Source organism: Salvelinus sp. IW2-2015, unplaced genomic scaffold, assembly GCF_002910315.2.
Source record: "Salvelinus sp. IW2-2015 unplaced genomic scaffold, ASM291031v2 Un_scaffold1415, whole genome shotgun sequence".
Classification (NCBI taxonomy): Eukaryota; Metazoa; Chordata; class Actinopteri; order Salmoniformes; family Salmonidae; genus Salvelinus; species Salvelinus sp. IW2-2015.
The window spans coordinates 155,349-169,343 of NW_019942892.1; the positions used below are offsets into that span (position 1 = coordinate 155,349).

General features: G+C 42.7%; 1 protein-coding gene across 1 annotated transcript in view; it reads left to right on the forward strand.

Annotated features, from left to right (window-relative positions):
* Window positions 1–5,745: 5,745 nt before the first annotated feature.
* Window positions 5,746–13,995, forward strand: part of LOC112070748 (ankyrin repeat domain-containing protein 50-like) — a 22,266-nt gene continuing 14,016 nt past the window's right edge. The window contains 2 exon segments of the mRNA XM_024138196.2: window positions 5,746–6,833; window positions 12,377–12,618. Of these exon segments, the coding sequence (XP_023993964.1) occupies window positions 6,412–6,833; window positions 12,377–12,618 (664 nt within the window). The 5' untranslated portion in view covers window positions 5,746–6,411.

The window sequence follows — 13,995 nt, forward strand, 5'->3', positions numbered from 1 at the left end:
TGTTTCTATAGATATTCTATAGTAGGTTTCTATAGGTGTTTCTATATGGTTTTAAGCTATTTCTAATAAGGTGTTTCTAAGTGGTTTCTATAGGTGTTTCTATAGGTGGTTTCTATAGCTGGTTCTATAGCGTTGTTTCATATTGGTTTCTAATAGGTTTCTATAGGTGTTTCTATAGGTAAGTTTCTATAAGGTGGTTCTATAGGTGGTTTATGCTTTCTATAGGTTGGTTATATCTATAGTGGTTTCTATAGGTTTTTCTATAATAGATGTTTCTATAGGTAGTTTCTATAGGTGTTTCTATAGGTGGTTTCTATAGTGTTCTATTTTGGTTTCTATAGTGTTCTATAGGTAGTTTCTATAGTGGTTTCTATGGATTAGTTTCTATAGGTGTTTCATTATTAGTTTCTATAGGTAAGTTTCTATAGGTGGTTTCTATAAGTGGTTTCTTAGGTGGTTTCTATAGGTGGTTCATTATTAGTTTCTATAGTTTTCTATTATGTCTATAGTGGTTTCTATATTAGTTTCTATAAGTGTTTCTATAGGTCTTCTATTGATTTAGTTTTATAGGTGGTTTCTATTATTATTTCTATAGTGTTTCTTATAGGTTGTCTTTAAGCTTCTATAGTGTTTCTAATAGGTTTCTATAGGTGTTTCTATAGGTAGTTTCATAGGTGGTTTCTATAGTGTTCATAGGTGATTTCTATTATTAGTTCTATAGTGTTTCTATTATTTAGTTTCTATAGGTGTTATCTATTAGTTTTCTATTATTAGTTTCTATAGCTATTTGTCTATATAGTTTACTTAGTTGTTTCATAGTATTTCTATATGCGTTTCTATAGTAGATTTCTATAGGTGGTTTCTATTATTAGTTTCATATTGTGTTCTATAGGTTGTTTTCTATAAGTGGTTTCTATATTAGTTTCTATAGGTTGTTTCTATAGGTAGTTTCATTAGGTGGTTTCTATAGGTCCGTTTTCTATATTAGTTCTATAGTGGTTCTATATTAGTTTCTATAGGTGTTACCTATAGAAACCACCTATAGAAACCACCTATAGAAACCACCTATAGAAACTACATATAGAAACCATCTATAGAAACCACCTATAGAAACCACCTATAGAAACCACCTATAGAAACCACCTATAGAAACCACCTATAGAAACTACATTTCTTGGTAACATGATCACCATGAGCAATGCCAAGCGTCGGCTGGAGAGGCGGAATTAATGCCTACAAAAAGACGTAAATATTGTTTCTCTCTATTGACATAGGCTATGTAATGGTCATTTAAGAAAGACATTTCAAAGTTGAAAAGTCTATCTAAATTTCCTAGCCTATGTAACAACAAAGTGGTCGTTTCAATTTCAAGGGTTCATCATTCGAACTCAAAGCTTTTACAGTATCTATTAATTGCCTCAGTTGAATGGAAGGGTTGTGTTGTTGACAAGCTAGAGTAAAACGGCTACTAGACATTTCCGGGGGTCGTGTAAAGGTAATAAAAATTTAAAAAAACACTGTCAGTCTAATGGCAGGCAGCTCCCTGCTTCTCTGAATGGCCCTGTAGGCTAAGATAGTTGTTAATAACYTATCTGGTACAGGTAGTGCTAAGTTCACACAGCTGGCCTGAACACATGATCTGCTGGTCTGATCATGTGACCTGCCAAGAAACCCCGCAGATTTGTTTACCCTGCCTTCATCACAGCACCGCTGTTTGCTCTAGCTAGCTAACGGCTAGACTAGCCATTGTAACAGCAATTGTAAATGTTGCGTATCTACCAGCTAGCTGACTTGTCTTATTGTGTCTCATTGTTTGCACAAAGGTACATTCATAAAAAAATATGTTTATACAAAGTTAAGTAGACAAGCCTTCACTTCACGCTGTTTATGAGTCACTTGTTTATGAGTCACTTCCTCTGCATAGCTCACTGATCAAACAATCTGCCTAAGGTGTTCCTTCGGGCTGTTTTATTATGTGTAAAATGTTAACATCTATGGAATTAAACAATCTAAATATCAAAGTTTAATATCAGAGTCTAGATTTTCAGAGCATTGTTCTATATCCTACTGCTCTGTGTGCTACAGTATGTTCCAATGCCCCACTAGATGTAAGCCTATTGCCCCTACAGTGAACATTATGCGAGTCAAAAGGTACAGATACTATCAATCAACTGCTTAAAGTGATCACATGGTCCTGCACACATCTGATCAGTGTAAGAGGAATGCATTGGTAAAAACACAACATCACTGCTGACAAAAATGTTTATAGATTTTTGGGGGGGAAAAATAAGTCTACATTTAAGAAATGTGATGATATGTTAACTATGCATTTTTTTTTATATAAAACATTTAAATAAATACATTKGGCTCAACATCAATACATAACCACAAATAACTAGCCTATGAAGAAGGAAAGCATTTATACAAGAAGCTTCTGGAAACAATTGGTTGTTATATTTAACTGAATTTCAATCACGGTTTGAAAGAGACAATGGAATCCCCTTTACACGGCGACAGTAGAAGATACAGCCATCTACAGCCACCACTGCGGCTGAAAATGTACCGGGTCTCCCGGGTGGCGCAGTGGTCTAGGGCACTGCATCGCAGTGCTAGCTGCGCCACCAGAGTCTCTGGGTTCGCGCCCAGGCTGGGCTGGGTTCGCGCCCAGGCTCTGTTGCAACCGGGAGATCCGTGGGGCGACGCACAATTGGCATAGCGTCGTCCGGGTTAGGGAGGGTTTGGCCGGTAGGGAGGGTTTGGCCGGTAGGGATATCCTTGTCTCAGTATGTAAAAAAAATAAAAAATAATAAAATGTATGCACTCTACTGTAAGTCGCTCTGGATAAGAGCGTCTGCAAAATGTAAATCTATCTTTTGATTCTGGTGACATCATACATCATGTGACATCATCGTCGTCTGCGTGCCCCCTCCCAGCCGGGATTTCATACTCAACAAACTTGATGTCCTCATCACACACTTGTTCCAAGTGCTGGCATATTGTTTGTCTGTTCCTGTGGATGCACGAGGGTGGACATAATAAGTGACTGATGACAATTTCTGATGATACTATAGGCAATTTAGGCGGTCACTTGAGCTGTCATTGCTTTGTGATGCTAGCTGTAATAAATACACTATATATACAAAAGTATGTGGACACCCCTTCAAATGAGTGGATTCGGCAATTTTAGCCACACCCGTTGCTGAGAGGTTTATAAAATCGAGCACACTGTCACGCCCTGACCTTAGAGATCCTTTTAATTCTCTATTTTGGTTAGGTCAGGGTGTGACTAGGGTGGGCAATCTAGTTTTCCTATTTCTTTGTTTGGCCTGGWATGGTTCCCAATCAGAGGCAGTTGTCTATCGTTGTCTCTGATTGGGGATCATACTTAGGCAGCCTTTTTCCCACCTTAGTTTGTGGGATCTTGATTTTGTATAGTTGCTGTGTAGCCTGCAGAACTTTACGTTCGTTTTGTATTTTGTTGTTTTTCGGTGTTCATTTTAATAAAAGTAAGATGTTCGCCTACCACGCTGCACCTTGGTCTAATTCATCTCTAAACGAACGTAACACACACAACCATGCAATCTCCACAGACAAACATTTGCAGTAGACTGGCCTTACTGAAGAGATCAATGACATTCCATGTGGCACCGTCATAGGATGCCACCTTTCCAACAAGTCAGTTTGTCATATTTCTGTCCTGCTAGAAATACAAGGAAATGGGTTTCCATGGCTGACCAGTCGCGCACAAGCCTAAGATCCCCATGCACAATGCCAAGCGTCAGCTGGAGTGGCTCGCCGCCATTGTACTCTGAAGCAGTGAAAACGCGGTCTCTGGAGTGATGAATCACTCTTCAAATCAAATCCATAAAAATAAAAAAAATTATTGCATAGTTTCCTAAGGACGTGAAGTGAGGCGACCATGTCTGTCGGCGCCATCTTAATCCATCTGGCAGTCCGACGGACTAATCTGGGTTTGACGGATGCCAGAAGAACSCTACCTGCCCCAATGTKTAGTGCCAACTGTAACGTTTGGGGGAGGAGGAATAATGGTCTGGGGAGGTTTTTATGGTTTGGGCCCTTTAGTTCCAGTGAAGGGAAATCTTAACGCTACAGCATACAATGACATTCTAGACGATTCTGTGCTTCCAACTTTGTGGTAACAGTTTGGGGAAGGTCCTTTCCTCTTTCAGCATGACAATCCCCCCCCATGCACAAAGTGAGGTCCATACAGAAATGGTTTGTCGAGATCGGTGTGGAAGACCTTGACTGGCCTACACAGAGCCCTGACCTCAACCCCCATCGAACACCTTTGGGATGAATTGTAACTCCGACTGGTGTCCACATACTTTTGGTCGTGTTGTGTAGCTACGTGGTTCTGAGCTAGCTAGCTAACGCATTACAATTTAGGCAGGCAAGGGGGCCCATTAAGCAGCGTACATAATTGGACTAACTCACTACTGTTACTACTAGCTACGTTAGTTAGCTAGTACACGGATTTAGCTAGCTAACTACAAAATAATCGTATGTCAAARGTATGGTATGATGTAGCTTTTCTCAAACATTTTTAGTTAGCTAACTACTTACAATAGAATTCACTCTGGCAAGCTGAGATGACCATGTTTCTTTTTTTTTTGCTGCTAGTTTATATCTCATCCGTGCGTCCTCAGTTTTGCCTGGTTTCTACTATCTTCCTCATTTCGGGGCAGGTCATGTGATCAGACCGACAGATCATGTGGTCAGGCCGCTGTGTGAACTACCCATCAGGTACCTAGCTGTTCCTTCCACCACAGGAAGTGACTTAAACAGATTCTACAAGACTCAGTARCCTATAGGGGCTTTTGAGTTGAAAGAAGCTGATTGATTAATTGATTGATTGGTTCATGTATTGATTTGATACATTATGGATTGATTCACTGAAGTAATATAATGTAATTGACATTCTTCCATAGACTAGTTAAGTCTTCACAGAGGGCTTTGAACAAATACCCTAGATTATCTGGATGTCACAGAGAATGACCAAATTCATGTATTTTCTTTTTACATTACCTCATWGATAGTTCATAATAAAACAATGATATAACTGTTAAAAACTCYAAAGTAGCATTTTTGAAAACACCTCTCTGAACCTCGCATTGCTTTCCTCACAAAATGTGGAAACAGTCAGACTACATAAAGTGGCTTTGTCAGCAACTTAGTTAAAMGTTGGTTCCATCCTGAATCCTGCAATAACAGCAGCATGGGTTCTGCTTCATCACATCTGTTTAARAATAACCATGTGAGGTGTACTTATACAGGAGTTCTGGAGCTCATTCACATACTCCCTCCCTCCCTCCCTCCCTGAGCCAATCCCTGGACAGGAGGGACCCWGGAGCGGTGTGAAAGCCTCAGTTATAGCATGCTGCTGTGGATGAACTTTGACCCCAAACAAGCAATCCAACTCCTCCTCTCTTTAGATCGCTCACGTTCCAATATGCTCTCTCTTCTTCTTTTCGTTACTCTCCCTCCCTGTCTCTGACTCACAGTTTAAATGCCACTCTGCTTCAATACATGCCCTGACATGCTGAGAAATGGGGGGGAGGAGAGAGGGAGGGAGGGAGGGAGAGAAAGAGAGGGGGAGGGAGAGAGAGAGGGAGGTAGGGAGAGAGGGAGGGAGGGAGGGAGAGAGGGAGAGAGAGAGGGGGGGAAGGGAGAGAGAGGGAGGGAGGGAAGGAGAGGGCGTGTGAAAGAGGAGGGAATTTCATCTGAGCCAACTGTACGGAGAGGGAAGAAACTTTGAGACAAATGTAGGAATCGCAACGAGAGAAAGCAGGACTTTCAGCAGCAGCAGCACGGAGGGAGGCAGAACAAGGATATCTTATCTGGGGTGATCCCTCGTCGCAATCTCTCACGGTCTGACACTCTCTCTGTCTCTCTCTCTTTTTTTTCTCTCTCTCTCAGACAGAGGAGTGGAGCAGCAGTGTGATAAACAGAGTCGTACTGGAACCGTGTAGCAGCCGCAGCTCTATTCTGTTTTCTATCCATTAACCTTTTCCTTGTATTTCTCACCTGCGGACCCCGGTTGAGATGGCAGAGACACACTGATTGACTGGAGGAACCTGTGGAGAGACTAAAGGATCTCACTCCACACACCTGAGTGTCCAGAGGACTGKTCCTAATTGACCACAGGGGAAGGATTAAGGGACTAGGATGGTACCTGGAGGAGCCACCAGAACATAACATCTGACGCAGAACTTTTAGGACACTCAAGGAAAGTATCCTGACACTACCAAAGCTGCCAGAGGTGTATAATCCATATAATAGTCTACAATTGTCCATTCWTATCAAAAGCAAAAGTACAAGAGGAACTGGAGAGAGAAGTATGGGACGTTGGGCCCGTGGTGGAGTGWCTCCTGGTTGGTTCCCAGGGSCCCGATGAGTGGCAGCAGCRATAGCACCAGCCTGCTACGGGGCCGCCGCTTCTACTGCCGGGAATGGGCCCTGGAAAAGCTCCGGCGCTGTCTGGAGGCCAGGTCCACTCCCGGCCGGCCCCCGGGGGTCCTGGTAACTGGGGGGCCCGGGGCAGGGAAGACAGCCCTATGCACGGAGGCAGTATGGCCCACATCGGACGCAGGGCTGGGGGTCGGGCTGGCACCCCGCTGTTTGGGGTTTCACTTCTGCCAGCGGGAGGATGYGAGGAGCATGGCGGTGTGGAGGTTTGTCCTGGGCCTGGTGGATCAGCTGAGGGTCAGCCCCCTCCTCCCCCTGGGGTACAGGGACACACTGGARAKCCCCTTGGTGGCTCCCACCTTGGAGCCCCTACACTGCCAGAGGGACCCGGATGACACCTTCAAAAGGTCTGCACTCTATACCCCCTCTATTACTCTCTAGCGTTACTAATCAACTTATCTAGACGYCTTTGTGAATTGCTCTGCTTTGATGTGAATTCAATACATTGTCTMCAGAAGCGGATGTGACATTTCTATAGAGACATTTCAAGGGTTGTCAAACTCAAACATTGAGTGACTCAGATTGATAAATACGTCTGGGAAAAATACCCATTGCTTGATTTGACATAATAGTCACACTTTCACAGTAACATATGAATAGTCGCATTAGCGTAATGTATTTGGAAAGTGAAATAAATTACACAACCATCAAGCTTCTCCTAGTTAACTGTCCTAGACTACTTCCTACAGATAACAGGGAGTTTACCATTCGGCCATCAGATTTGCCACCATTGCTCCTTATAAGACATATCGCTGCACTCTAGACTCCTCTGTAAACTGGTCATCTCTTAGTCCTCACTCCCCCCTATCTGAGATATCTACTGCAGCCCTCATCCTCCACATACAACACCCGTTCTGCCAGTCACATTCTGATAAAGGTCCCCAAAGTACACACATCCCTGGGTCGCTCCTCTTTTCAGTTCGCTGCAGCTAGCGACTGGAACGAGCTGCAACAAACACTCAAACTGGACAGTTTTATCTCCATCTCTTCATTCAAAGACTCAATCATGGACACTCTTACTGACAGTTGTGGCTGCTTTGCATGAMGTARTGTTGTCTCTACCTTCTTGCCCTTTCTGCTGTTGGCTGTGCCCAATCATTTTTGTACCATGTTTTGTGCTCTTACCATGTTGTGCTGCTGRCATGTTGTGTTGCTACCATGTTGTTGTCATGTGTTGTTGCCTTGCTATGTTGTTGTCTTAGTTCTCTCTTTAWGTACTGTTGTGTTGTCTCTCTTGTCGTGATGCGTGTTTTGTCCTATATATTTGTATTTATATATATTACTTTTTRATCCCAGCCCCCGTCCCCACAGGAGGCCTTTTGCCTTTTGGTAGGCCATCATTGTAAATAAGAATTTGTTCTTAACTGACTTGCCTAGTTAAATAAAGGTTAAATAAAAATTGCATTGACATTCAGATTCTATTTACACTGTACTTCTAAAAGCCTGTCACTGCTAGTGCTGCTCAGTCAAACAAAGAGGGCCAAAAGTACCACAGAAAAAAAAAGCAAGTGATTGTCTCGCTTCCTTGGTTTATTTATTTATTTATTTCTCCCTAATAATACAAGCCATTCAACGCTCTCACAATGGTCCTCCAGTATGAATGAATGCTACAATGCTATTTACGACACGTCCTTTCAGAAAAAAAGAACAAAGACATGAAAAATGCGTTTGCCTCGAGTCGCAAAACGGAGTCGTTGGTACCGCTTGTGAGGTCGCCATTCTTACGAAGACCCTCTCTGTCTGTCTGCTGCTGTCGTGCTGACTCTGGGGATGGTTGTGCACGGCGGAGGAACGCTCACGCTCTCCCTCTTCTGTTTGCTGTGTTTCTGGTGTGAAGTATAGGGCTACATTCCATATTCCCCTGACCCATAGCCTGAGGGAGCTGTGTGCATTCGGAGCCTGAGTGAGAGAAGTGGCTGCAGTTGAGCACTGTCATGTGAACACTATCAGAGGAAACACGAGCTTGGAGTGACGGTGAAAGCATATACAGAGGATCCTTGAATTTGAACAGATGCTAGCTGTTAGCCATTAGCATCGTTAACACCATATAAATGATAGCTGTAGCCATAGCATCATTAACACCACAATAATGATAGCTGTAGCCATGCAATCGTTAACACCAATAAAGTGATAGCTGTAGCCAATTAGCATCGTTACACATAAAATGATAGCTTAGCCATTAGCATTAACACCATATAAATGCTAGCCTGTGCCATTAGAGTCGTTAACACCATATAAATGATAGCTGTAGCCATTACATTCGTTAACACCATATAAAATGATAGCTGTAGCCATTAGCATCGTTAACACCATATAAATGATAGCTGTAGCCATTAGCATCATTAACACGCATATAAAATTGCTAGCTGTAGCCATTAGAGTCGTTAACAACATATAAATGCTAGCTGTAGCCATTAGCATCGTTAACACATATAAATGCTGAGCTGTAGCCATTAGCATCGTTACACCCATATAAAATGCTAGCGTAGCCATTAGAGTCGTTAACAGACCAATTATAAATGTAGCTGTACCATTAGCATCGTTAAACACCATATAAATGCTAGCTGTAGCATTAGAGTCGTTAACACCATATAAATGCTAGCTGTAGCATTAGCATCGTTAACACCATATAAATGCTAGCTGTAGCCATTAGAGTCGTTAACACCATATAAATGCTAGCTGTAAGCACATTAGCATCAGTTAAACCACCATATAAATGATAGCTGTAAGCCCATTTAGAGTCGTTAACAACATGATAAATACTAGCTGTGCCTATTAGCATCGTTAACAATATAAATGCCTAACTGTAGCCATTAGCATTCGTTAACACCATATAAATGAATAGCTGCTGGCCATTAGCATCGTTAACACCATATAAATTGATAGCTGTTAGCCATTAGCATCGTTTAACACATATAAATATAGCTGTAAGCCATTAGCAACGTTAACACCATATAAAAATGCTAGCTGTACCAATTAGTCAATCGTTTAACACCAATATAAATGCTAGCTGTAGCCATTAGCATCGTTTAACCAACCCATATAAATGCTAGCTGTAGCCATTAGAGTCGTTAACACCATATAAAATGCTTAGCTGTAGCCATTAGCATCGTTAACACCATATAAATGCTAGCTGTAAGCCATTTAGGCATCGTTAACACCATATAAATGATAGTGTACCATTTAGCATCGTGTAAACCATATAAATGCTAGCTGTAGCATGTATGCATCCTGTTAACACCATATAAATGATAGCTGTAGCCATTAGGCATCGTTAACACCATATAAATGATAGCTTGTACCATTAGCATCGTTAACCCATATAAAGCTAGCTGTAGCCTAGATCGTTAACACCATTAAATGCTAGCTGTAGCCATTAGAGTCGTTAACACCAATATAAATGCTGCTGTAGCCCATTAGCATCGTTAACCACCATATAAATGCTAGCTGGTAGCCATTTAGAGTCTTTAAACACCATTAAATGATAGCTGTAGGCCCCATTAGAGTCGTTAACAAACATAAACAAACCCGCGTAGCTTTACACTGTACAATCACAGCAGGGCTGTGGGTTCAAAGGTCAGCCTTCGGGCCAGTACCACGATGACAGGATGGGGCAGGAAGCCCTGAGTCAATTAAAGGGTCATTAACCTGGTTCTGTGCACACACGGCGTGTGCTCACATACACAGGGTGTGCTCCACTCTTATACCATAAGTGTGATGGTCCCGTGTGGCTCAGTTGGTAGAGCATGGCGCTTGCAACGCCAGGGTTGTGGGTTCATTCCCCACGGGGGGACCAGGATGAATATGTATGAACTTTCCAATTTGTAAGTCGCTCTGGATAAGAGCGTCTGCTAAATGACTTAAATGTAAATGATAAAGCCTGTGACCTAAATGGTTTTAGACTGGAGCCTGCGTTCACATCCCCTCTCTCAAAAGGCACTAAGTGCTTTTACATAAAACTTGAGCTTAGTGTATTGTTCAGCGTGAGTAGTGGGGGAGGGGAGGGAGACTTTTACAATTGTGTTCACTGGACTATATCTTACGTTTACATTAGCTGACACCTTCCTTTGGATACTTCTAAGAGAGATCATTGAAGCGTAGGAGTGTTACTCCATTGTTGAATGTTTGTGAATGACCAAGGCTGTTATTCATCTCTCTCTGTGAATAGTACCTTCTTCTTTTTAACACAGTCTCAACCTATCAAACACGTTATATATGTGTGGTTACAAAACGTTTTAACGTGTCACATTTATCACTTCGTTAGGTTTCTACGTCTGCGGCAGCGTGTTGTACTGTACTACCAGGTGTGAGAGACGGTGTTAAAACAAAATACAGCACCATCGTGTCATCGCCCTCATTATGTCACACGCACGCACGCACACGCACACGCACACACACACACACACACACAGTACACAGCGTGGATGTCACATGGCCTAGGTATGGTGTGAAGCCCACCTCCGTCCCAGAGGACTATAGAACCCTGTAGAGGTGTCCTGTCCAGGTGTGTCTGTTGTTACTATGCTARAYTTAGTAAATCTACTGTGTCTGTTGTTACTATGCTATAGTTAGTAAATCTACTGTGTCTGTTGTTACTATGCTACAGTTAGTAAATCTACTGTGTCTGTTGTTACTCATGCACAGTTAGTCAACACTCATACGACTCGCTGATCTCAGATCCATCGAATTAACCTACAAATGCACTACAGTCTCGCTCAACACTCTCAACTGTGTCTGTTGTTACTATGCTACACAGTTCACACGATACAAAGCATCCTAACGCACACACACATAACGACTCGTCTGATTGTTCGCTACCCTCACACAACACTGACACTCACACGTATCAACGCTAAAATCTACTTGTGTTTGTCAGCATTATTACATCGCACTGGTTAGTTAGTAATCTACTGTTCTGTTGTTACTACTCACACAACATAGCTCACGCTCAACGTTAGGTAAATCTACTGTGTCTTAGTTCGTTAACACACTCACACAATGCTACAGTTATAAATCTACTGTGTCTGTTGTTACTATGCTACAGTTTAGTAAATCTAACAGCTGTAGAACAGGGCTTTTGATAAGAAGGCTGGCAGAGACTACAGTCCTGTGTGTGGTGTGTGTGTGTGTGTGTGTGTGTGTGTGTGTGTGTGTGTGTGTGTGTGTGTTGTGTGTGTGTGTGTGTGTGGTGTGTGTGTGTTGTGTGTGTGTGTGGTGTGTGCGTGTGCGTGTGTGTGTGTTGGTGTGTTTGTGTGTTGGTGTGTGTGTGTGTGCCCAGGGCGGTAACGAAATCCCAGAGCTTCTTTTGAGACCTGAGTCACTGGATCACTCTACCCTGGCCTAGGGGACAGGGTTAGGGAGTGAGACTGGGTGAGGGAGTTGAACCAGGGCGAGTGGGCTTGAAAGCTTGGCCTGAGCAAGGACAGATGTGATACACCCATAGCGCCTGGTGAATGTTAGAGAGCTGTTTCCCTCAGGAAAAACCCCACGGTTTGATACAAGTTCTGTTTCTAGCTTTATGACAGCATCATGTTTCATCAGTAGCTTCAACCCATGGGACATTCGTGTCAGACAGTAGTCACTGACGATGGCAATTATGTATTTTGTACTGCAGCTATTTGGGGCGGAAGGTAGCGCTAGTGGTTAGAGCGTTGGGCCCAGTTAACCGAAAGGTTGCTTAGATCGAATCCCAGAGCTCACAAGGTAAATATTTGTTCGTTCCCTGCCCTGAACAAGGCAGTTACCCGCTGTTTCCTAGGTTCCGTACTTTGTAAATAAGAATCTTGTTCTCTAACTGACTTGCCTAGTTATAAAGTAAAACAAATCTGATCTGTTAATTTACAACGTGTGATGAATAACAGCTACATTTTCTCTCTCTCTCTCTCTCCAGGGCAGTGTTATTGCCTTTGCTGGGCCTCCCTCCTCCAGGGCAGCCCTTGTTTCTGGTTGTGGACTCCCTGGACTCGGGGTGTGAGTATGGGGTCGGTGATGGGTCCTGCAGTGCTGGGGCTCCAGGGAGGTACAGCTCTATCTCAGAGCTCCTGTCTAGCCACCAGCACCTCTTCCCCAGCTGGCTGCTCCTGGTCTGCTCTGTACGCAGACAGAACAAGMCTGTGTGTAAGATGTTCTCAGGTATGTGTGGACTGTCTCTGTAAAATGTATTTATAAAGCCCTTCTTACATCAGCTGATGTCACAAAGTGCTAAAGRCCCAAACAGCAATGCAGGTGTAAATATTCCTCTCAAGTGTTGAACAAATCAAAATAGATTTTAAATTTGAGATTCTTCAAAGTAGCCACCCTTTGCCTTGATGACATTCTCTCAACCAGCTTCACCTGGAATGCTTTTCCAACAGTCTTGAAGGAGTTTCCACATGGTGGGTCATTGTCCTGTTGAAAAACAAATGATAGTCCCACTAAATGTGCCTTGAATTTTAAATAAATCACAGACAGTGTCTCCAGCAAAGCATCCCCACACCATCACACCTCCATGCTTCACGGTGGGAACTACACATGCAGAGATCATCCATTCACCTACTCTGCGTCTCACAAAGACATGGTGGTTGAAACCAAACATCTCTTGGCCCAAGCAAGTCTCTTCTTCTTATTGGTGTCCMTTAGTAGTGGTTTCTTTTCAGCAATTAGACCATGACGGCCTGATTCACACAGTCTCCTCTGAACAGTTGATGTGTCTGTTTCTTGAACTCTGTGAAGCATTTATTTGGGCTGCAATTTCTGAGGCTGGTAACTCTAATGAACTTATCCTCATCGGCAGAGGTAACTCTGGGTCTTCCTTTCCTGTGGCGGTCCTCATGAGAGCCAGTTTCAACAAAGTGCTTGATGGTTATTTGCGACAGCACTTGAAGAAACTTTCAAAGTTCCTGAAATGTTCCGCATTGACTGACCTTCATGTCTCAAAGTAATAATCGAAGGTCGTTTCTCTTTGCTTATTTGAACTGTTCTTGCCATAATATGGACTTGGTCTTTTACCAAATAATGCTATCTTCTGTATACCACCCCTACCTTGTCACAACACAACTGATTGACTCAAATGCATTAAGATGGAAAGACATTACATAGATTCACTTTTAACAAGGTGACTACTTGATTCCATATGTGTTATTCCATAGTTTCCATGTCTATTATTCTACAATGTAGAAAATAGTAAAAAATTAAGAAAAACCCTTGAATGAGTAGGTCCAAACGTTTGACTGGTAGTGTATGTGGAGTGAGATGGCTTGTGTTTGAAAGCACCCCCTCAGGCTGCTACCCAGACCGGTTGAATTAGTATTTTACTAGCTTTTGTAAACATGAAACAAAGTTATCCGCCYCCATTCTTGCCAATACACAGCCTAACATGGTTGTTTACTGTAAAGGTGATTGGAACAGCTGTAGTGCCCTTAGGGTCATCAGCTGACAGAGTCGATGTGTTTCCAAAACGGACAATATCTCAAATCAGGCCTTTTCTGCTAGGCTTTTCAGTTGTACAACTGAATGCCTTCAACTGAATTC